Source organism: Ranitomeya variabilis, chromosome 7, assembly GCF_051348905.1.
Source record: "Ranitomeya variabilis isolate aRanVar5 chromosome 7, aRanVar5.hap1, whole genome shotgun sequence".
Lineage (NCBI taxonomy): Eukaryota > Metazoa > Chordata > Amphibia > Anura > Dendrobatidae > Ranitomeya > Ranitomeya variabilis.
In genome coordinates this window covers 164,033,132-164,058,097 of record NC_135238.1, presented here as the reverse complement: position 1 = coordinate 164,058,097, position 24,966 = coordinate 164,033,132, and the positions used below count along the sequence as shown (strand labels likewise).

The following is a 24,966-nucleotide window of genomic DNA, read 5'->3' as shown; positions in this document are numbered from 1 at the left end:
TGATTCTAGATTACGAAATTATGCCTTAGAAGATGAATTCAGGGACAACTCTGTAACATAAACCTGAATGCAATATATCAATCCAAATCAATTGTTGCCAGTCCAAGTAAGACACTGCTTGATGAATTCACACATGTGATGCACAGTTTAGCATTAGGTCTAGTTTCTTGATTTTACAGATGTACACTTCAGGGAGACAAACAAGACATATGACGTTTTACAAAGGAAATTTTTCATCCTGATCTCTTTCTAGAATGTAGTCATCTTTCCCATGCTCTTAAAATAAGCAAAGGCAAACCAGTGTAAGGAACTAAAAGTGAAGGGCCCTTGGAGGATCACTGCATATGGTCTCTTGACTTTTCCAGCATTACTTATACTTGTACATTTTTAATAAAGTTCATAATTAACGATCCTCTTGAAATATCCACTTTCCATACATATGTATATATTTTTTTTAAGAAAAATAAAACGTCCCAAGAGCCTTAGTCTATTCTAACTGCAAAGACCTAAATGGCCACCGACATAAAATAGCAGTTTGGCTGATAGCCACCTTCTTCAACTTTTCTACTAAATTGTCCTTTCTGGCCTGGCTGAATATTATGTTGTTTTATTTGTTGCAGGGAGATAGGCAACCACTAGTTACATCAACAGGTGACAATTTCCAATCACTATTTTCCCTATTAGAGATGTTAGGAGGCAATTGGGGTATTCTGTTAGTTTGTTGGTGGCCATTACACTATCTTTTAAGTGTTGGCACCCTTGCAATTGTTCCAGAAAATTAAGTATCTCTCCCAGAAAATTATTGCAATTACAGATGTTTTGTTATACACGTTTATTTCTTTTGTGTGTATTGGAACAACAGAAAAATGCAAATTGGACATAATTTCACCCAAAACCCCCAAAATGGGTTGGTAAAATTGTTGGTACCTTTCCAAAGCCGTGGGTAAACAACTTTGTTTCAAGCATGCGATGCTCATTCAAATTCACCTGTGGCAAGTAACAGATGTGGGCAATATGAAAATCACACCAGATAGAAACCAGATAAAAAGGGTAGAAGTTGACTCAATCTTTGCATTATTTGTCTGTGTGTGCCACACTAAGCATGGAGAACAAAAAGAGAAGAGAACTGTCTGAAGACTTGAAATCCAAAACTGTTGAACAATATCTACAATCTGAAGGTTACAAGTCCATCTCCAGAAATCTTGATGTTACCTTGTCCATGGTGTGCAACATAATCAAGATGTTTACCACCGATGACATTGTAGCTAATCTCCCTAAGAGTGGACCGCAGAGAAAAATTGATGAAAGTTTGCAATACAGGATAGTCCAGATGGTGGATTAGGAGCATCTTTCAAGTTCCAAAAAAATTCAAGCTGTCCTGCGGGCTCAGGGTGCATCAGTGTCACCCCATACTATCTATTGACATTTAACTGAAACCCATGAGGACTCACTCCACTGCTAACACAGAGACATAAAAAATATAGACTGCAGTTTACCAAATGTACGTAAGACAAAATCTTTCTGGTAAAGCATCTTATAGACCGCTGAGACCAAGCTAGAGCTTTTTGATAAAGCACATCAATCTACAGTTTACAGAAAACGGAATGAGGCCTACAAAGAAAAGAACACAGTTCCTACAATCAAATACGGTGGAAGATCAAAGATGTTTTGGGGATGTTTTGGTGCCTCTGGCACTGGGTGCTTTGACTATCATGAAATCTGAAGATTACCAAAGGATTTGGGGTCACAATGTATTGCTTAGTATGAGAAAGCTGGGTTTGGGTCCTAGGTCATGGGTCTTCCAGCAGGAGAATGACCCTAAACAAAGTTCAAGAAACACCCAGAAATGGAAGGAAACAAAGTGCTGGAGTGTTCTGAAGTGGCAGCAAGGATTCCGGTTCTAAATCCCATTGAACATCTGGAGCAGTTTGTAAAAGAAGAGTGGTCCAAATTTCCAGTTGAAAGGTGTAAGAAGCTTGTTGATGGTTATAGGAAGCAATTGATTGCAGTTATTTATTCCAAAGAGTGTGCAACCAAATATTAAGCTGAGCGTGCTAACAAATTTGTCCGGCCTATTTTTGAAGTTGTGTGTGCAATGATGGCCAATTAGCCTTTTTTCTTTGTGTTGTTCCAATACACACAAAGAAAATAAACCTATGTATTACAAAACATGTGCAATAATTTTCTGGGAAAAATACTTCATTTTTTGACACAATTTCAAGGGCGCTAACACTTTCGGCCATGACTGTATGTCCCATTTCTGCATAAAGTTGTGAATCCAATATTTAATATTTTCTCAGATAAACACCATATAGTCACATATATCTGTAAATGAAACAAAGCATACAAACAGAAAAAATAAACAAGAAGAGATACACAGTTTAACTTATAGCTTTCTAATGGGCAGCCGCAGACTGCAATGAATGGAAAAGGACATGCTATAAAGAAGTAGGAAATAGCAGTTGCTGAAAAAAAAAAGTTAACTAAGCAATACAAAAAACACAAACAAATGAAATAAAACAAGTTTTAGAGCATATATACGAAAATAGTTAGAATCAATTGAAATAGTAACTGAAAATAAAAACAAAAAAAAATAAAACAGAGAGCTGTACAGTTATCAGCAATGTGACTGGCAAACACGTCTATGATGGCAAAGGAAAACTAACATGAAGCAACAGCTTAGCAGCAAAGCATATTTGTATCATGGCAAAGTAACTTGCAGCCAGCTACTAAAAAAGGACAAGGTATCATCAACGCCCTTTTTGTGGCATACACAGGAACAGATTGCAGTCAGCTTAGCAGAAAGACAAAGCCAATAATAATGAGCACATGTAAGAATGGAACAGCCTTGGATATGCACTTAAGAGCTTGAACTGGGGGGAAGCTACATGCAGATAATACGAAGGACACACCTTCCCCTGGTAAGGAAGGCAACAAAACAGCAGAGAAGTCACTCTCATGTTTTGCAATATTATTGTCATCGCTTATTTGGCAAACAACATGTTCTTCATGGGATTGTGTCTCATCAGAGCCTGAATCTGATTGGAACTCGCTTAGACCCACGATGGAGGACTCAGTAGGTTTGCTTTCTCCCCCCTGCGCTTCCTCCTCTTCTTTCTCAGGCAGAAGACCCTTAACTGTCTCTTCTTAAGGGATGGAAAAACAAGATGACACATAGAGAACAGACAAGAAATCGACAGGAAAAATATGCAGGTGACATCGCACTTCACTAGTGACATTCCAAAATGTGTGCATAGATTCTATAGGGACTCATTGAATGTAGCAACACTTGCCCCTAACGAGTCCATCACGTATGGACATTATGACATACAAGTAAGGTAATATTGCTACAACTGGACCAATTAAACATTTACTCGAGCCAGAACAATATGATTTCTAGTTTAATGTCCTAAACGGAAAAATATTTAACGTTATGATCTATATTTAAAGTATAAGAATGCAATTCAGCACTGAGAAAACTCCAAAACTTAGTTGATCTTGCACGCTCCTGACTACCTCCCCTCGAAATAGACTTATGTTTGGTGCGTAGACTGAAATTCTACAGGTTTCACTACTAAAAGCTAAATTCGGCTTAAAAAAAGTAGAGCGTTCCTACAAGTCTTTTACATGTTTCCCTAAATTCTGTAGATGCCAGCTGTACAGGATTTGTATGCAAGACGTTCTCTTGCTGCTAATTGTTCTACACTAAACGAGCCGTGGTTCTGCAGTACTTCAATAGCCTTCTAAGCCCGAAACATCGTCCAGTCCCATCTACCTGCTCACATGCTTATTCAGAAGGACAGCATTGGAGCTATTGATGCCACTCATAAATTGGTACTTGGGATTTCGAGGTTCTATCATATCTCATATTGGCTTACAAACTCTGATTTATGCTCTTCTCATCACTTCAAAAGGATTTGGGTTCGGTTCATTTAATGCATGTTGTGATCTGAGCTTTGCTTTCACGGGTTACTTGAGCACCCCAAAAGGTTTTTTTTTTTTGAAGTTTCAAAAATAACCTTGCAATAGGAAACGTAATAAAACACAAAAGCAAACAATACTTTACTGTTAAATTCCAATGCTATCATTATGATGCTCCAAGCTGGTCTTTGTCATCTTTGCTGCTGTAATGACATACTGGTCATCCTTGAGTCTGGTAAGGCCAACTATTTCTAACATGTACAGCTGAGCCTGCTGTGACTAGTGATTGTCTGCAGCGGTCAAATGGATGGATTATCACTGCTGGACAAATAGGCAAAGACCAGTATGGAACACAAGTGTTTTTGGTGCTGAAACTGTAGGGGATTTACCAGTTTAATAGTGGTTATGTGTATTTCTTTATCATATTTCTGGAATCATAGAAACCTGTTAGAATTTAAAAAAATAATAATAAAAATTAAATACATTTGGCTACATAGAGATGATATTAGTTAAATTCAGGCCTATGATGCACCTACTGTATATTACGATTTTAAATGAATTGTTAATTAGAAGGATGAATCATTTACTTCTACTTCAAGGTGGATTCTTACATGCAAATGTACCTGATCTTCATTGTTTCATCTAATAAATAAAGATTTATGATCTGCAGCAGGTACAGCAATAAAAAGTGAAAAAGCAAGTATGGCTGGGCAGACATGTAACTGAGACGCACTGCCATTAATTGTTATTTGATGACATGACTTAGCTTGTCTAGGCATTAATTAAAGAATGTGACAGCACTCTTTTATTTAACAAATTTAAAGGCATGATTGATCAAAACAAATGGTGTAAATTGCTTTGAAAAGTCACAAAAATGTTGCCACTCTTGGAGTTTTCATGCCAGTTTCTCCCAGCTCTGCCAAATCTAATGTCGCATCATAAAACATTCAACCTCATGTCAACTAGGGATGCTCATTAAATGCAAGCAGGAAGCTTCTAGACTGTAATGCTAACTGTAAGATGAAAATTCCGGACAAGATCGTGTGATCATGGGAGACTTGTGACAACTATTTAGTTATTTTTCTTAAAATAGTTAAATAGTATAAAGATATCTAATGACTGTATTAGTAACTTAGAGGAGTTGTCTGATTAAAGAAAATGCATTTAATATATTATATTAGGGCATTTTGAGTTAATAGAGGGTTCATTCCATTTAGGGTCCTTTAGATCGAATTGGCTTCAGAGCAATCCCTCTCTTTGTATGACCCGCCATGTGTATATAGGAATTGTACAGCTCATTGATTTTAAAAAGAAATTTGTAATAAAACAATAAAACATTTGCTGTTGTGCCCCACCACAGACCTACTGATCACTGGTGGAAACCAGTAGCAGGACACCCTATGATCATCTTAACATTAGGGATCCCATCTAAGAACAGACTACACAGTAGACAACACCTTTATGTCTTCTTGCTCAGAAATCATGTTCTTTCCACTTATACATTGCTTTACTAGACTTCTGCTTTAAACGCTCTAGCCCCAATTCATTAAGACTGTGGTATTTGGTATGCTAGTCTTAATATATAGAGCACTGGAGTAATTAAGAGGAGTGCACCTCTTAATAAACTTGGAGGATCTTTCAGCTGCGAGTGATCTGATCCACTAGGGCTCCGTCCACTTTTCATAAAGGACTGCCATAACAATGATAAAAGGTTGCAATGTGTTTTGCGCAACTTCGAGTTGCTCAAAAATTATGTGACACTTCAAGCTGTTTTATGCCATAATTTTGGCGAAAACTGTTGATGAATCAGCTGCTATGTGTAGATAAAACCTTCCTTTATTATTGGCTACTCTCAGTCTGGAAAGTAGAAATGAACATTATGTGATCAAAGAACATAATATATGCTTATGACAGAGACAGCCAATATTGTGTTACGATTTCCTCGTTTCTGTTAAAGTGGATGGTCCTTACTAAATACCTACTCAACTTCAGGAAACGTATTACTAGGGAGCAGATAATTTTTTATAAACTGTGAAGATGACACTATTTTTCAGAAATCCTTGTCAGATTTCATTAATTTTGGACTCTGCAGGCAATCAAGTAGAACAAACCACATATTTTAACCACTGACAAAAAACATTGCATCTGTAAGTTATGGTGGACAATTGTTGAGACTAAATTGTTCAGTTGTTCTATCTTTTGGAGTTCAAAGGGTTGTCCAATGTTGGGACGTACACAAAAATAGGGAGGTCCCACAGCAAAGGTCCGATTGAGGGCCCAAGGTGACTGACAGAGGTTCACCATCATCTAACCACTTAGATGCCATTGTTTAATATTACAGTCATGAAGCACCAATATACTTTGTATAAATGAGTGGTAAATACCAACTCTCTCTAGGCACTCCTCAGGTGCCCTTCTGGGACTACTCCAAACCAATACATAAACAAAAACACGGAGGAAAAAAGTCCACTTAAACATATTTAGAAACAATATTCAAAAGGTTTATTAAGTAATCAATCATGTACAAATGCAAATATATAAAATACAAAACATGGGTGTATTGTCAATACAGCCATATAGCAGAAGACACATAAAGGAGAAAATGCGACAATGACCAAGTCAGGGGGGGAGCTCACAAATAAACCTTTTGGGTGGCAGCGTCAATTCGAAGTATAAAGAAAACGTATGACCAAATGCAATCACTATGTCTAACTCACATGGCTAAATAGCCCAAAGTACAAGATCATATCTTCATAAGTGCATATAGTTGCTGCTTACCCATTGTGGATCAGGTATGTCCTCCCCACCTCACTCGGTCCCCCCGGACGCGCGTTTCGCGTGGCTTTTTCAACACCCTGTTGAAAAAGCCACGCGAAACGCGCGTCCGGGGGGACCGAGTGAGGTGGGGAGGACATACCTGATCCACAATGGGTAAGCAGCAACTATATGCACTTATGAAGATATGATCTTGTACTTTGGGCTATTTAGCCATGTGAGTTAGACATAGTGATTGCATTTGGTCATACGTTTTCTTTATACTTCGAATTGACGCTGCCACCCAAAAGGTTTATTTGTGAGCTCCCCCCTGACTTGGTCATTGTCGCATTTTCTCCTTTATGTGTCTTCTGCTATATGGCTGTATTGACAATACACCCATGTTTTGTATTTTATATATTTGCATTTGTACATGATTGATTACTTAATAAACCTTTTGAATATTGTTTCTAAATATGTTTAAGTGGACTTTTTTCCTCCGTGTTTTTGTTTAGATGCCATTGTAACTGTTGACCTTGGCTTCTAAGGGTTTAAACTGCTGCAATCAGAGATAGTTCCAATCTCAGCATTTGTCAGATAGTGTTTGCTGTGTTAAACAGCCAGCACCTGCTTGGTATGGTACCAGCAAAGCGCTGGAGCACACACCATCACACCATACAAATCCTCCTGACTTTTGCCATACATATATGGTGGATGTCATGAGAAGCGTGTGGACACCAGACAGGGGGCAGGATTGTTTTGCACCAGGACCTCCTAGCTCACAGTTATAGCAGTCACATGGTCTGGCAACTTTCTTAGTATGCTGCTGGTCCCATGTCATATATTTGACCATATCCAGAGGATATGCTTTAAATTCCTGGTTGATTCTGGAATTACTATGGGACTTGCATCTATGTCAAGAATAGGACTTGGTCGCATGGCACCAGTAATGGAAACCAACATCGATAAGATTTATAGCAACCCTTTTCAGAATGGCAAATGCCAAAAACATATATTTCTCAGGAGGTTTTCATAAAGGAAAAAAATGTTTCAATACCAAAAATGTAATAAGATCTGGTTTCTCAGTTCAAATCTCCAGATAACATTTGACTTCTGCAATCTGTTAATTTGCCTGAAAGATGGTTGTACTAACTCTTGTGCCAAACTGTTCCAATATGTTAATGGGTTTGGAGATTTTTGGAGAACACACTGTCGTAGGGAATAGACTACTTGAGTAAGGGAGTGTGTACGGCCTGTATATGTGTGATATACAGCATATGGCATCTGGAAAACATCACTTCTGTTTTCTATGTTGTTTTCTGCTCATATGTGGTGACAAATACTTATGGGTGACTGTCATGTAAGGAAAAATAATTGAGAAATTAGACATTTGACGTTAGGGTCATGTGAATCAATTTAGCATGTTAATTTTCCTGCATGAGAATTAGTCAAGACACCATCAATGTATGAATGGATATGGTTGATATTAATAAGGTAGACAAGATTAAAAAAAAGAAGAAAATATCATCATGCGTTGAGGGCCTGGTTCTCCTAAATTTTGCCCACTAGTTCTTCTGAGCATTTTTTCCCTTTTACGCTCTGTACTGTTACTCATATACTTTTCTAATTTCCAGATTCACAGGTCGCTAATCTGACGACATGGCCTTACCTTCCTCCACTGTTCCCATCTGTTCTGAAGCTGGTGATGGAGGAGGAGAAGGAGGAAGATTAGTTGTATCTTCTACAGCTAGAATAAAAAGTAAAGAAATAATGGTCAGTAGAATAAAAAAAAACTGAATATAAAACCTATAGAAGAGATCTATAATCAATATGTACAGTTAAGAACACCATGAAGATTTGATTGCTCCCTAAAAAGAAGTTTCTCCTAAAATCATGAAATCAACATCATTGCTTATTGATCCTCATTTTATCTTCTTCCTCTTTCAAGTTACCGAGAAATCTATTCCACTTTAGTTTCTATTTTAACAAAAATGTCTTCATTTTACTGCGAAAACAGGATGACGACTGATAAGGCTGTGGACGCAGGATATCAAAAAGTCTAATGATTTTTTAATTTTTATTTAGAAGAACTACTCTCTACGTTTCACCAATATTTGGCCATGCAGACAATGTCTTTTCTGTTTTCTGACTTCATATAATACAGAAAACAGTTGAGCCAGCATGATGAACAATGCAGTATTATTGTCACTGTCAATTAGTGGAGATTTGTAAATGGAGATGCATATTCTGGGTTCCCTTACACAGCTCTGTATAACAGAACATTTTGAGTATAAATTATCCAGCAGAAGTGTTATCCATCTGTTTGTTTGTAAGTATGCAGCTAAGCAAGCCTCAACTTTGAAATATACACGAAGGCGCTACGGATCTGTCAACAGCAATAGGTGGTTGGAATAGCAAAAAAAGCTTAATTATGCAAAAATAGATGAACTAAAGAAGAATTTGTACACTGATGGTTTGTTAAACACAATCCATTAAATAATGTAGGTGCTCTAGTCCAAATGATTTCCGTTTGAACAGCTTTCTATACTTAGACCATATATTGGTTTTGTCACATAACAGCAAGTAATAACATTGTTATAGCTGTTCATAGCAAAAGATGCAGCTCTTGCTTTGCCAAGAACCATTTTAGAGACAGTCATCTGCAACTTGCTTACGCGACTGACTGTGCGGTCCTTAGTCATAACATGGCGATCTGACTAAGGACCACAAGAACAGAAATATATGAGCAAATTTCAGGTGGATGCTCAAGGAATAAAGACTTATGGGCAAAGCAACTGCTGAATCTTGTTTCTTTCTTTCTATCTCGGCTTATAACGAAGATATTCTTTTCCATGCACTGGTATTTTATCTTGCCACTTTATTACTAAACATAAAAAGGAACAAATATAAAAGATACTGAATTAATCAAGCAAATTACAAAAAAAAATTCCCAATTACAATTTTTCAAATGAACACACTACTATCAGCAGTAGTGTAACGTGGACATGGTGCAACAGGGAAGGTTCTTCTTCTAACAAAATTGCCGGCATACTCTATGTGCATGTGAGAAGAAGACTCGGTCACTCAAATTAGGTGCGCATAGCCTTTATATTTTTGTGCTGTATGGTACAATGGAAGGAATTTTTAATTTTGCAGTGGGCCATCTTAGGATAAATATGCTGGCCATCAATCTCCCTAATTCCTTCTTTCCTAAGATCAAACAATTTATTTCTAAATATATTTGGAAATATTAAAAATCAAGATTACCATATAGACTTCTCAACCAACCAAAACCACATGGAAACATTGGTCTTCCAGATATCTATATGTACTACAAAGCAATCCACTTAAGTAGATGGTTGAAACTCGCTAACTCGTCAAAACAGAACAACAAATCAGACAGAATTCCTACTATTAGATAAAAACACTTATTGATATATCTGGACCAACTCCCTCCTGTCATCTCCATATGCTGGGATAGCATTACTTGTACTACCTCTCTATTAAAAGAGTTATTCAAAAATTTTTCATTCTTTCAAATTATCCCTCAGCATTACCCTCTATTTCTACCATCCCATATCTTTAACATCTAAAGTATTCTAACATATAATTTATGGTCCTATTTACTGAATAAGAACATTTCCCAACTCTTAACCAATAAAATCGTTATGGTAGATTCTAGGCCAAAAGTGGCTACAAGTTGCCCATGTAATTTCCTAAATGTCTCTCATATTATTACTTTCTGTAAAACAAAATTCCCGACAACTAGAGAATGGTCCTGGCTTGACCTACATTTAAGACTTACCATTCCTATCCCCAGAGGGATCTCAAAGATATCCAATTACTTAATCTTCCCAATGAATCCTTATATGCCGAATTTTCTGATTTCTTGGGAAAAAGAGTTAAAGAGGTTGTCTTGTCCAAATTGCTAAATCTTCATTCACTCTGTGTGACTGCAGACTTATGGATCCCCACAGCAGACACACTGTGCGCAGCATGGATTCGCCGGTTTCTGAGCCAGGACTGGAGGGTATGTATGCACTATGCATACTCCCAGCCAAAGCCTGTCGAGTGGGAGAGGCCGCGCTACATACACTTGTATAGAGCAAGGCCGCACACTTACTAGTGAAGCGGTGTCCAGTTGGCATGGCCAACTATAGGGCACGGCCTCACTCCATATAAGTGTATGGTGTGAGGCTGCTCCCACTGGACAGGCTCTGACTGGGAGTATGTATAACACATATGTACCCACCGGACCCGGCTCAGAAACCGGTGAATCCCAGCAGCGCACAGTGCTATTCTATCTAACTCACATAGCTTCTCCAGATATATACTTTTACAAGAAAATTCCTATAAAATATCATCCCTTCTGGTATAGAACTCCTAAATTCCTACACCACATAGATTTAATAGAATCAAATTTATGCTGGAAATGTGGTACCCACAAATGCTTTCTCATATATTGCGATTCTGTTCTAAAAAAAAACATTTGGGGCAGAGGTAGAGTTGACATTACGAGATCTAGGCCTAATTAGACATATTTTAACACCGCAGAAGTCTTACTATCTCGCCTTTCTAAATACCTTAAACCTAAAATACATGACTTACTAACATTTTTGTTTGGAGCTGCAAAACATCGAATCGCTCCGCATTAGAAACAATCAACACCTCCTACTCACTCAGATTGGATAACTAAAATACACTCGATACACCGCCTTGAAGAGCTCTGTAGTTGGGAATCTCAGGAACATCCACAGTTTCTCAAAATATGTTAACCTTGGGCTAAGAAAGCCTTAGACGTGCTACCAAAAAACATGGATCCCATATAGCACCCACCCTAAAATACCTTCCCCACACACTGATGCTCTCTATTCCTATATTCCCTTCCACCAGATGGTCTTTTTTTCTGCCTTCTGTAACATAATCTTCCCGTAATTTTGTCCCACCTCAGTCAACCGCATTGATATGGACATTCTTATCATTACAAATATTTGTTACTTGTTCATTGTACTTAGGCACAACCACTCATGTTGATCTATTAGGCTTTGTTTATACTACCACTTTTTTCACTTTTTTTTTATATTTCTACATAACATGTTTCTATTATGTAAGTTGTTTAATAAATAAAGAATTCTTTAAAAAATGGTTCTGGTTTGGGTCCATTTTTCTGCATTTGGGTCAGGATGGCTTGCCATGTTTGATGGAACAATGAATACTGATTTTTTATCAACTTCTAATGGTGAATATCAGGACATTTGTCCATGTGCTGAATCTCAAGAGAATGTGGGCCATGGGGTGAGACAGCAATCCAAAAGCACACAAGTCATTCAACAAAAGAAAAGTTAAAGAAGACTATTAAAACTAGTTAAAGTTTTTAGAATGTTCAGGTCAAACTCCTGACGATAGGAATGTTGTAGAAGGACCTGAAAATCCACCAACATAGAGTAGAAGTCATTTTATGAGGAGAAATACTCCAAAATTCCTCCAAGCTGATGTGCAGGACTAAATCTAAAACTACCGGACATGTTTAGATGCAGTAACTGAAAGCAAAGGTTCACATACTTTGGCAACTCACAGATATTAGATATTGTCTAACTTTCTTCAATAAAAAATAACACACTGTAATATTTTTGACTCCTTTGTTTCATTTGGATCTACTTTTGGTTCTTGTTTGAAAATCAGAAGTAGTTTTAGATCAAATTGCTGAAGACCAGTGTTTCGCAGACTCCAGTCCTCATGGCCCCCAAAATGGTCATGTTTTCAGGATTTCCTTAGCATTTCACAGGTGATGGAATTATTGTCAAGGCATCAGAAAATGTATAGAAGAAAATATTTCAGCTCACCCATTAGGAGAAAATGTCACAAGTTCTCTCAATTGTGCAATGCTAAGGAAATCTTGAAAACATGATGGGTTGGGAGCCACGAGGAACTGGAGTTTGGGGAACACTACTGTGGAAAAATGGAATATTCTGAAGGGTTCACAAACTTTCAAGCACCACTGTAATAATACATCATTAATAAAATCCTTTGTCATTGTAATGGCAGACTAAATCTTAAAAGAACAACATCATCTTAAGTTCAGGATAACGTAAGTAATACAAAATATTTGTGGATGGCTTATGCTCTGTATAATGCGGCAACATTTTCATCCAGTCTTCATGGTCCATATCTATAAATATTACTGTTTCTCTGATTCTGCCCCACAGGCGATCGCATAACAAGCTAATATTATTCACTCAATGGCTTTTCAAAATACACCGACTAACTATTATCATTTTTCAGCTTTTCCTCCTATAGAGAAAAATACTTAAAAAGCCATTTTCTCTGTGTGTGCCACTCCATGATCACTTGCATTCAATGCCAGCTAATTTTGCCACTGAGTGGCAGTAAAGCTGCCCTTCAAAGGATTTCTCATAAAATCTGCTTAAACAAATTCCCAAAAGGAAATCTGCTACTGAACACATTTCAATGAATCAGAACAGCAATTCTACTGAGAAAAATAATAACGAAGACAAAATATTAAAGTAGCCAAAGAAACAAGACACAACAGGCTCATGGATATGATTATGCTATCCTCCTCTGAACCTATTTAGTGAATGTATATAAACAATAAGATCACGTGGAGTTTAAGGTTTTATACTGTATATATACACTATATATATATATATATATATATATATATATATATATATATATATATATATATATATATATATATATATGTACACACAGCTCTGGCACAAATAAAGAGTCCACCACATCAAAACCCTGTCATGGGCAGCCCGATCTCCAGACCTGAACCCCATTGAAAGCCTCTGGAATGTAATCAAGAGGATGATGGATAGTCACAAGCCATCAAACATAGGAGAACTGCTTACATTTTTGCGCCAGAAGCAGTGTGAAAGACTGGTGGAAAGCATGCCAAGATGCATGAAAGCTGTGATTAAAAATCATGGTTATTCCACAAAATATTGATTTCTGAACTCTTCCTGGGTTAAAATATTAGTATTGTTGTTTCTAAATGATTATGAACTTGTTTTCTTTGCATTATTGTAGGTCTGAAAGCACTGTTGCTTTTTTTTTTAATTTTGACCATTTCTCCTTTTCAGAAAAAAATACAAAATGTATTGCTTGGAAATTCGGAGACATGTTGTCAGACGTTTATAGAATAAAAGAACAATTTACATTTTACTCAAAAATATACCTATAGAGAGAAAAATCAGACAAGCTGAACATTTTGCAGTGGTCTCTTAATTTTTGCCAGAGCTGTATATATATATACTAGACTGTGGCCCGATTCTAACACATCGGGTATTCTAGAATATGCATGTCCCCGTAGTATATGGACAATGATGATTCCAGAATTCGCGGCAGACTGTGCCCGTCGCTGATTGGTTGAGGCAACCTTTATGACATCATCATTGCCATGGCAACCATTATGACATCTACGTCGATACTGTGCCTGTCGCTGATTGGTCAAGGCCTGGCGGCCTCGACCAATCAGAGACGTGGGATTTCCATTATGACATCATCGTCGCCATGCTGTGCCCGTCTCTGATTGGTCGAGGCCTGGCGGCCTCGACCAATCAGAGACGCGGGATTTCCAGGACAGACAGACAGACAGACAGACAGACAGAAAGACAGACAGACAGACAGAAAGACAGACAGACGGAAAAACCCTTAGACAATTATATATATAGATATATATATATATATACATACATACACTGCTCAAAAAATAAAGAGAACACTAAGATCCCACATCCTAGATATCACTGAATGAAATATTCCACAACTAATATCCCACGGAGGTCTGGAGTTGGACTGATGCTCAAAATCAAAGTGGAAAATTAAGTTACAGGCTGACCCAACTTCAGTGGAAATGCCTCAGGACAAGGAAATGATGCTCAGTAGTGTGTGTGGCCTCCACATGTCTGTATTACCTCCCTACAATGCCTGGGCATGCTCCTGATGAGGCGATGGATGGTCTCCTGAGGGATCTCCTCCCAGACCTGGACTAAAGCATCCGCCAACTCCTGGAGAGTGCAACAGTTGGTGGATGGTGTGAGACATGATGTCCCAGATGTGTTCAATCGGATTCAGGTTTGGGGAATGGGCGGGCCAATCCATAGCTTCAATGCCTTCATCTTGCAGTAACAGACAAACTCCAGCCACATGAGGTCTGGCACTGTCCTGCATTAGGAGGAGCCCAGGGCCAACCTCACCATCATATGGTCTCACAAGGGGTCTGCGGATCTCATCTCGATACCTAAAGGCAGTCAGGCTACCTCTGGCGAGCACATGAAGGGCTGTCCGGACCTCCAAAGAAATGCCACCCCACACCATTACTGAGCCACTGCCAAACCGGTCATGCTGAAGGATGTTGCAGGCAGCAGATCGCTCTCCATGGCATCTCCAGACTCTGTCACGTCTGTCACATGTGCTCAGTGTGAACCCGCTTTCATCTGTAAAGAGCACTGGGCGCCAGTGGTGAATTTGCCAATCCTGGTGTTCTGTGGCAAATGCCAAGCGTCCTGCACGGTGTTGGGTTGTCAGCACAACCCCCATATGTGGACGTCGGGCACTCAGGCCATCCTCATGGAGTCGGTTTCTAACCGTTTGTGCAGACACATGCACATTTGTGGCCTGCTGGAGGTCATTTTGCAGGACTCTGGCAGTGCTCCTCCCATTCCTCATTGCACAAAGCCTGAGGTAGTGGTCCTACTGCTGGGTTGTTGCCCTCCTACAGGCCCCTCCACGTCTCCTGTTGTACTGGCCTGTCTCCTGGTAGCGCCTCCAGCCTCTGGACACTACACTGACAGACACAGCAAACCTTCTTGCCACAGCTCACATTGATGTGCCATCCTGGATGAGCTGCACTACCTGAGCCACTTGTGTGGCTCATGCTACCATGAGTGTGAAAGCACAACCAACATTCAAAAGTGACCAAAACATCAGCCAGAAAGCATTGGTACTGAGATGTGGCCCCCACATGCAGAACCACTCCTTTATTGAGTGTGTCTTGATAATTGCCAATAATTTCCATCTGTTGTCTATTCCATTTGCACAACAGCTTGTGAAATTGATTGTCAGTGTTGCTTCCTAAGTGGACAGTTTGATTTCACAGACGTTCGATTTACTTGGAGTTTTATTCTGTTGTTTAAGTGTTCCCTTTGTTTTTTTGAGCAGTGTATATATATATATATATATATATATATATATATATATATACGTATATATATATATATATATATATATATATATATACACATATATACAGTATATATATATATATACATACATTAGTAATTACAAAAATTCTATTATTGAACAGAAAATTAGTATGTACTGTACAAGGTGAAAAAAAAAACAAGCAGACAGATGAAAAACACTGTTAAATTGTGCGCATATAGATAAATGTCAAGTCATATCCACTGGGTATAAGTGGAGTCTCCAACAGTGGTGATACAATGGTCAAAAGATATATCTACAGTTTACATCATATAATTATACTAGCAAGTAAAAGGAGAAACCATCCATTAATACAGTCAGCTAAGTATGTTACCAGAAAAAGTAGAGTCTACTAATTTTGCAACACAATAAAACGTAAAATAAATTACAACGATAAAACCTCATAAATAGATAGTACAGGAAAGAGACATTACAGAGCATTCACAGTGCAACCTGGGCTCGCGTAAGTGGCCTGGAGCACCGGAAGCTCCATTGGTATTTGGGAAAAAGCTCCATAAATGACCTATTGCTTAGTTGCTTGTTCAGAGCCAGCAACTATTCTGGACTCCTTGTATTTCACCTGTATTGAGTTTCTGCCTCCGAGCCCTCCCTGGCATCTGTACAAGTAGAACTTTCCTTTACCGTTAAGACTAGCTATACACATTAGACTAATGGTGGATGTACAGCTGATGTGAGGACAAAAAAACAATTGGGCTTATTGAATTTACATTTTCGATCCTTTTGTTCTCAAGGGTGGTTAAGTTTCTGACATACTGTATGTCTTGCAGCAGCTTATTCCCATCTCCTCATTCTGAACACATGCACATTGTGTGACTGTGTATGTGGTAGGAGGAATAGTGTATGGCCACCCACAGATGACTATCTGATGACAGAATGCCTTCAAAGCCAAAAATAGGCAGTATGTTGAAGAAGTTGGAATCATATATGTTATGGCCAGCACTGTGGCTCAGTGGTCAGTACTGCAGCCTTGCAGAACTCGAGGTCTAGGATACAAATCCAACCAAAAACAACAATTGCAAAGGAGGTTGTATGTTCTCCCCGTGTTTGTGTGGGATTCCTTAAGTATTTTGGTTTCCTCTCATACCCTAAAGACATACGGATAGTGAATTTAGATTGTACAATGAGTAGAGCAATGATAATATCTGTAAAGTTTTGCATAAAAGAACAAAAAAGTATAAACATAAATATAGAATGATATTTCGAAGAGTAAAGTTAAGGCTTTCAATTTTATAGAGTATAATTTATACCGGTAGATGGTGAATTTTAATCAAACATATTTTAGCAGAAAGGGAATTAATTAAAGAAAACTAGTGTTAGTTATGTAATCCTAATCCCATGGAGATTAATTAGGAAGAGAATAAATAACTCTAGCTCCAGAAGATCAGGTAGCCTTTATTCTGGCTAACATGAACAGATTGGCGTTTTAGACAGAGATGCCCAATCTTGAGAGACACCTCCAAATTTGACAAGTGATTTTTAGCCATATGGAATATTAAAATGAAAAAAAAAAGTCTATAAAACATATGATCAATGTGATGTGGTGTTTATTGTAAGCTGCCAGTGATACACTTTTGATTCTAATACCAAGTTCTAGTAATCCTTTCTTTTTGCCTGAAATAGATGCAAAATAGTTTGTGAAGTTGCCAACAGTTGAGAAGCCACAAGCAGGATGGCTACGAGCCATATGGGGCTTCCGAGTGACTGGCTGGAGAACCTGGCTTTACAACATGCTCAGTGGGCAATGTCGTCACAGAACCCAAGGAACTTTACATACTTTATGGATAATGGAAGAAATAGGAAATTTGCTTATTTTCTGGAAATCAGGCTTTGGCCAATATGCGCCTAGGATCATGAGATCTGGGATAGAGGGGAACACAATTAGAATGGATCCCATTTTGCTGTAATCAGCGCTATGATACTGTTGTCATTTCTTGTGTAGAGAAGTCCACCATCAGCCCTAGGTGGGGGGGGGGGGGGCACAATGACTTCATTTTACATGAAGGAGCCAGAGATCGCTCAGCATGTAACATTGGAATGAGTTCCTGGTGGATTCAGGGAATGATAAATGTCTAGCAAGCACCGTCAGCCATGTGTTATGCCTTCAGTAATAACCTGGCCAGTATACTATGGGGTTGGCGGCTATAAATGGGACTTAATAGTAAATTTAACAGAGTTGATAGACTGAAATAGTAAATATGCTCCTATTATATGCTACAAATATGGCAACCATTATTATGGAATCCCCATTTTAGCACCCTACGGACAAAGGTACAAATACAGGAAGATAAAGGAAAGGTCGGTGCGATGTTTCTACTTCATTTATAAACATATTTCCATACTGTAGTAATAAGTGTTCATTGAAGAGAACAGGATTTTTTTCTAGTTTTTGATCTTGTTTTTTTAACTTTTGTTTAAAATTAAATTCTGTTTTATTTTTCTTTATTCACACACTGCATTTATCCTCTACCTGATGGACATATTTTATGGGGTATTGTGTCTGCTTGTGGCAAGTACCAGCTTGGACAGGGAGTATTTTTAGGCCAGGCAATGCATTTTGGGAATAATGTATGCAAATAAAGCTCTACATCTGGATGCAGAAAGCTGTCCCCTGCATGTTTAGTACCTAGTAGCACCCCCTTTTAAAAGTATCACCTCTTGTTAACATTTTTTGTAGTCGGGCAAGAGTCTTTCAATTCTTATGAGGGATTTTCTTCCTTAGAAGATTCTTCCAGTTCTGTTAAATTCCAGGGTCGTCTTGCATGCTCTGCTATTTTGAGGTCTAGCCATAGATTTTCAATGATGTTCAGATCAGGGGACTGTGAGGACCAATGTAAAACCTTTAGCTTGCACCCTTTGAGGTTGTCTATTGTGGATTTTGAATGTTTAGGATCATTATCCTTTTGTAGAAGCCATCTTATAACAATGTCAGATTTTTACAGATGGTGTTATATTTGCATCAAGAATTTGATGAAATTTCATTGAATCCATTCTTCTCTCTACCCGTGAAATATTCCCTGTACCATTGGCTGTAACACAACCACAAAGCATGATTGATCCACCCCATATTCAATTGTTACCGAGATGTTCTTTTCCTGACATTTTCTCTACACATACCTGTAATCAATGTGGCCAAAGAGTTCTATTTTAATCTCATCGGTGCATAGGACTTGTTTTCAAAATGCATCATGCTTATTTATATGTTCTTTTTCATACCTCTGATGCTTAATTTTATGGTGAGGATGCAGGAAAGATTTTGTTCTGATGACTCTTCCATGAAGGCCATATTTGTGCAGGTGTATCTGAACAGGACAATGTACTACAATTCCACAGTCTGCTAAATCTTTCTGAAGGTCTTTTGCAGTCAAGCAGTGGCTCTAATTTGCCTCCAAGAAGCAGCTCTCACTGAAATTTTGCTTGGTCTTTCAACCTTATCTTGACCTCCACTGTTCCTGGTAACTGCCATTTCTTAATTACACTTTGAACTGAGGAAAGGGGAACTTGAAAACACTTTGCTTTCTTCTTATATCCTTCTCCTGCTTTGTGGTCCTCCACCATTTTCATTTTCAGAGTGCTAGGCCGCTGTTTAGAAGAACCCATGGCTGCTGTTTTTTAGCATAAGGTTAGAGGAGGCTGGGTTTTCATAAAGCTGGGAAATTTGCATCACCTGGCCTTTCCTAATGACGATAGTGAACAAACCATAACCCTAACAGGCTACTAAGGATCTGAAACTTTGGTCAAAGTTATCTGAGCACAAATAACCCTAAGGGTGCACCAACTTTTGCATTGGCCCATTTTCATTTTTGTAATTTTTAAAACGTAAAAGATGAAAATATATATATTTATTTGCCTACAATACAAAGGAAATGTTTCATCTTTAACTTTAGGCCTTTTAGAGATCATTTCATCTTCAACTTGCTTAACTGTTCACAATATCAGTAATTTGACCAGAGGTGCCCAAACTTTTACATGCTACTGTATAGGCCAACCAATGCTTTTTTTAAATGATTCTCATTTGATAAATAATCTTGGTCATGTTGCAAGGATCGTTAAAGAATCAGATATTGATTTGTAAGGTATCTATATCCAATCGGCGGCACTGGGGAGCCACCCTTCATCCTCTTAGAGGAGAGCTGATCTGCAAACTGTGATTCAAAGAACACCAAAGAAAAAGAACCACCAAGTCATTCACAAGGCCCTCCTAAGACCCTGCACGTGGCATGAAGCCGGCCATGCATATAGAATTATAATTGGTAACTATTCAGTAAATAACCAGCGGATTCATAAGAACGATCTCAGCAACAACACGACAAGCTAAACTGTCATGGACAGTGCATATTAAAAAAAATTCAATGCCCTTGTGCAGAGTAGCAAGTGTTCAGCTGTAAACAGCTGATCCTGCTATATACAAAAAGTCTCAATTTAACAACACTGGAATTATTCCAACATGACAAATCACATTTTTTGCAGACAGACATCTATCACTGCCCATCGCAATTCGCAATTTGCATAACATTTTGAACTGACAGTCAGCTGAATTGCTCCAGATCTATCATTTTGGCAGACTTTATCCAATGTGTATGGCTACTGAGTACAGTATGTTAGATTTAACCCAAGTGTTACATTATTCAATTCATTACCATAGAAGCGAATCTGCAAAAACTAGTGATGCACTAGGCAGCAGGGTAGCAGGAAAAAGGGAGCACATAAGGCATGGAGATTGTGGTGGGAATGTAACCGTACATCATACTTTCTTGGATAATACCTATAGTGGGCACTGCTTTTATTTTAGGTGGTTTAGATTGTTGTTTGCCTCACTTTTGTAAATTCAGAAGTTGTTAAAAGGGTTGTCTAATGAAAACAGGCTATCACCTATCCAGGATAGGTGATTGGGTGATAACTTGATCAATGGGTGAGCCACCACTTGAGCCTGCACCAACCGGTAGGCCACTGCTCCATTCATTCTAAGCTGGGCTTCCGGAAAAAGCCAAGCACAGCACTCGGCAGCCAAGCAGGAAATGAATAGAGCATTGATCGAGCATATGGACGACTGCTCCATTATAACGGCTCGTGCACACGACCTATTTTCTCATACGAGCGCTATCCATGGTTGTTACAAATATCATTTATACCTATGATATTCTAGGGGGCCAAGCACATGTCCAATTTTTTCGTCAGACAAAGTGATCCACGGAAACAATCAGAGAGATATGTCCGATTTTGATCCATGTTGAATCAAAATCAGCAATGCAAGTCTACGGGTCCATGTTGAAAATCGGTCCGAATGCAGATGACATTCAAGTGCAGTCTGATTTCCACGGACTGACAGAATGAAGAAACCTTTTTTTTCTCCACGTCAGAGAAAAACTGATGCCATTCTGTACTAACTCCGATCAGAAAAATTGGACCGTTTTTCTCAGATGTTGAAAAATAGGTTGCGTGAACCTACTTAACAGGTATAAAAGTTTCCTGTTCTGCGGATCGGTGCTGGTCCCTGTTGTTGAAACAGCACCAGTCAACAAGTTATCACCTATCCTTTGGATAGGTGATAACTTTTTTCCACCAGACAACCCCTTTGAGCCAATATAACCAATAATGTTAAACCAATGTAATACTTAGAACAAAAAATATCAAGTATTTTCCCCTGAAAGAGAAAGCGGAAGATAACTTTATCACACTTTAATACTACAGCCCCGTTAAGGCTGCTGTTGTATTTCTATATCTCTTTCCGGCTACTAAATATCAGCCAAAAAAAAAATTCCAAAAAGAATTGATGGTATCATATGGTAGTTGTTACTAGGTGGCCAATGGATTTGAGATAATGTCAGCAGTGGTTAATGAACATGAAGAAGGAAAACTGAAACACTGTATGTTATGGTTGCAGACACCGATGCCAATACAATGATATATCAACATGAGTTCTAATTGTCTTACTTGTTTAATAAAACTAAGAAGGAAGTAGGGATGGTGTAAAGAATGGCATATGGTGCGGAAGAAATCGGGCACCATAGCCATTGCTGGACAAGACTCTGCAAGACAGTACAAACCGCACTCACATCCCAATACACCCTGATTTACCTAATGGCAGATCTCCTGGCGGGCCCTTGAGTTGGACTTCTTTCTCCTGTTCACCTCTCAGGACCGCTACAGCATCAGCAGTTACTACTTGGACTATGCGTGCAGATACCTCCTCTGCCGAAGCACCAAATGGGCAAAACAAGACAAGCAAACAATACAGACAGTGTTAATATAAATGGGCAGGGAGGGTACAAAGTAATATTAAGAGTGGAAAGTACTATACTAGGAGATAGGAACAATTATCAGATTATTTTTAAGAAATCTAACGTTTTGCTTAAAGGTAACCTGTCACTTTGTACATGCAGTCCTATCTGTGGATAGCATTGTATACAGCAGATTAGTATATAGTTTGAGGGGTAATTATGTGGTATGACTTATATTAAATTAATTTCATCTTTCTGGAAATCCAGTAGACAGTCACACAGGGAAGGCTGTCAATCATGGAATAAGTCCGCCCACTGGACTCCTAAGCATAGAAAACAACTATGGTTTCAATGATTACAATATATAAGTTATATTGAATCTTTTTGTTAATAACTATATATCAATCTGATAATCTGACCAAGTTCTATTACATGATGCTGGCAAATAAGACACTATGTTCAAAATGACAGATTTGCTTTAAAAGGGATCTGTCACAATACTGTAGCGGGATTTCCCAGGACAAAGGGCTCCTTCCCTTTCCCTCAAGCTAAGGGGGCTATAGGCTATCCCTATTCCCAAGATTACACCTGATGGTGGAGATGCCGGGGTCTTGTACCTTGCAATGCTCCTATATGAACTATGAACTGTTTCCTTCCCCACCCAGCAAGGTATAGCTTAAAAATTCCTGGTTTAGTGCTGAAGGAGTAGTCTGAATTAGTAACAGTCGATTGTTGTGGTTTTCAGGAGATATCTGTGTGGATTTGGTATTGTGCGTTTTATCCTAATCTTCTTCACATTTGGTTTGTCCCTCCTACTGTTCCCTTGATTTCCACTTGGTTGTTCTGTTAGTGTATTTGTATTATTGTAGTTTTGTATGATTGATGATTGTTGTCTTTTATCCCAGTCTGTTTCCCTTGTCTGTCAGGTTTGTGTTATCCTATAAACTTTTGTTCCGTACCTCCCTGGCTGGGGGAGGAAACAGTGCAGTGTGCATGTAGGAGCATAAGAAGGTACGAGACCCCAGTATTTCCATCATCAGGGGTAATCTGGGGAAAAGGGATAGCCTAGGTCCCCCTAGCTTGAGGGACAGGAAATCATGCTACAGTATCGTGAAAAGATCTGTCAGAAAGATTTCTTCCCCCAAACTATTTATATGCACATGTAGCTCTTTCAAAGACAAATCCAACAATATCTTTACATGTCCAGTCCATTCCTCCACTCCTAAAAATCAGCTTTTGTGTAGACACGGAAATGAGGCTAAAGTCCTTTCTGCACCTGTGAGCTCTTCCCAAGTCTCTGACATCCAGCTCTATTCCCTGCCCAGCTCTTCCTTCTACTTGCCTGAGAGCCTCTATGGTGTGTGACTTCAAACAAAGGAGCCATCAGTCAAGCAGGAGGAGGCAGCGCTGGGCAGGGAATAGAGCTGGAGTGACAGAGTCTCCAGATCAACAGACACAATTGCATTTAATTTAAAGCACTGATTTCCCTGTAATAAAGGAACGGTCTGTCTAGATAAAAGTATTGCTTGATTTGTCTTTGAAAGAGCTACATGTGCATACAAATAGTTTGGGGGAGGGGGTGAAATCCTGCTGACAGATTCACTTTAAGAAAAATGGCAATAGACAATTCATATGGTATGAATATGAAACAAGAATCCAAATATATGAAACAGTGAAATTGATACAGATGGTAATTAAAATAATTATGACAAGGTTGAACTGTCAGAGTAACAGACAGGAAGAGGAAGTGTTGTCATGAAGACACTGGGAGATGAAAGATTTTTGGCTTATGACTAGTGACCATCTCTTATAGGCAACATAAGGGTCAGAACAGCAGTATAGTGGATATTGCTGAGAACTGAAGTTCAGCTTCTATTGAAATCATAGGTCCCAAGTATCAATGAAGTGGACAGACTCTTTAATATTGGAATATACAGTAGTTTTGAAAAAAAAATATTACATTTTATTTAGAGTAGTTTTAGACCTCCCTCTCATCACATAGAGGGTTACCTGGGTTCTAGTAGTGCAGAGACATGCAAGGTTCCTTGACCCTTCCAGAGAAGTGAATGACTACATAGATACAGTATATTAGTTCAAAGCGGTAATTTATGAGCAGTCCAGACAGATAAGTCAGGGAGAGATCCTATGCAGGCTCCCTTGCATCCCTTGACCATAGTGTTTGATAAAGAGAGAGCACCCAGATATCTCCATGGTATAAGAGCCCAGATAAGTAAGGCTCTGCTCACAAGTCCGCTTGGAAATTCCGCACATCTGTTCTGCTTTAGAAAAAAAAACTGAATAAGTGATCCATTGCACAAGTTCTACAAATGGAAGCAAAGGGACCACATTGATTTTTATGGGGTCCGTTTGCAATCGGTTTTTAAGAATTGAGCAATAATCCTGCATGCTTAACAATGATGCAACAGATCACTTATTCCATTTGTCTATTCCGAAAATGGAATAGCAAGTAGACAAGAAAACAGAAACTTAGATTTTGTGCACAGGGGAGAGGTATATATAACACAGATCATATTATAAATATAATAGAACGTAATTGTATATGGAAAAGACTAAATCATGACAAAGACAAAGGATGATAATAAGCGATTATTCATACAAAGCTAGTAACAAGGATAAAGTTATTCAAATTTTGAGTATTTGTTAAAGGGAATCTGTCACTACCTCATCTGAGATCAGCATGATGTAGGAAAAGAAACCCTGATTAAAACAATGTCTCACGTAGTATATTAGGTGCAGCAGTTGTGACACAATCAGAGTTTTTAGATGTAACATGAAGCAGAGCTCAGAAAGTTGCCCCTAC

The 24,966-nt window shown here is 38.5% G+C and overlaps 1 protein-coding gene across 31 annotated transcripts in view; it reads right to left on the bottom strand.

Moving 5' to 3' along the window:
* Nucleotides 1-24,966, bottom strand: part of MAP2 (microtubule associated protein 2) — a 300,805-nt gene that overhangs the window by 33,164 nt on the left and 242,675 nt on the right. For 13 of the 31 annotated variants that reach the window (XM_077272167.1, XM_077272176.1, XM_077272171.1 and 10 more), the window contains 3 exons: nucleotides 22,003-22,116; nucleotides 8,345-8,422; nucleotides 2,913-3,146 (listed from right to left, as the gene is read on the bottom strand). In XM_077272167.1, the coding sequence (XP_077128282.1) occupies nucleotides 2,913-3,146; nucleotides 8,345-8,422; nucleotides 22,003-22,116 (426 nt within the window). The remainder of the gene's footprint in view (nucleotides 1-2,912; nucleotides 3,147-8,344; nucleotides 8,423-22,002; nucleotides 22,117-24,966) is intronic. The other 18 variants (XM_077272181.1, XM_077272182.1, XM_077272197.1 and 15 more) reach the window with 3 other exon arrangements.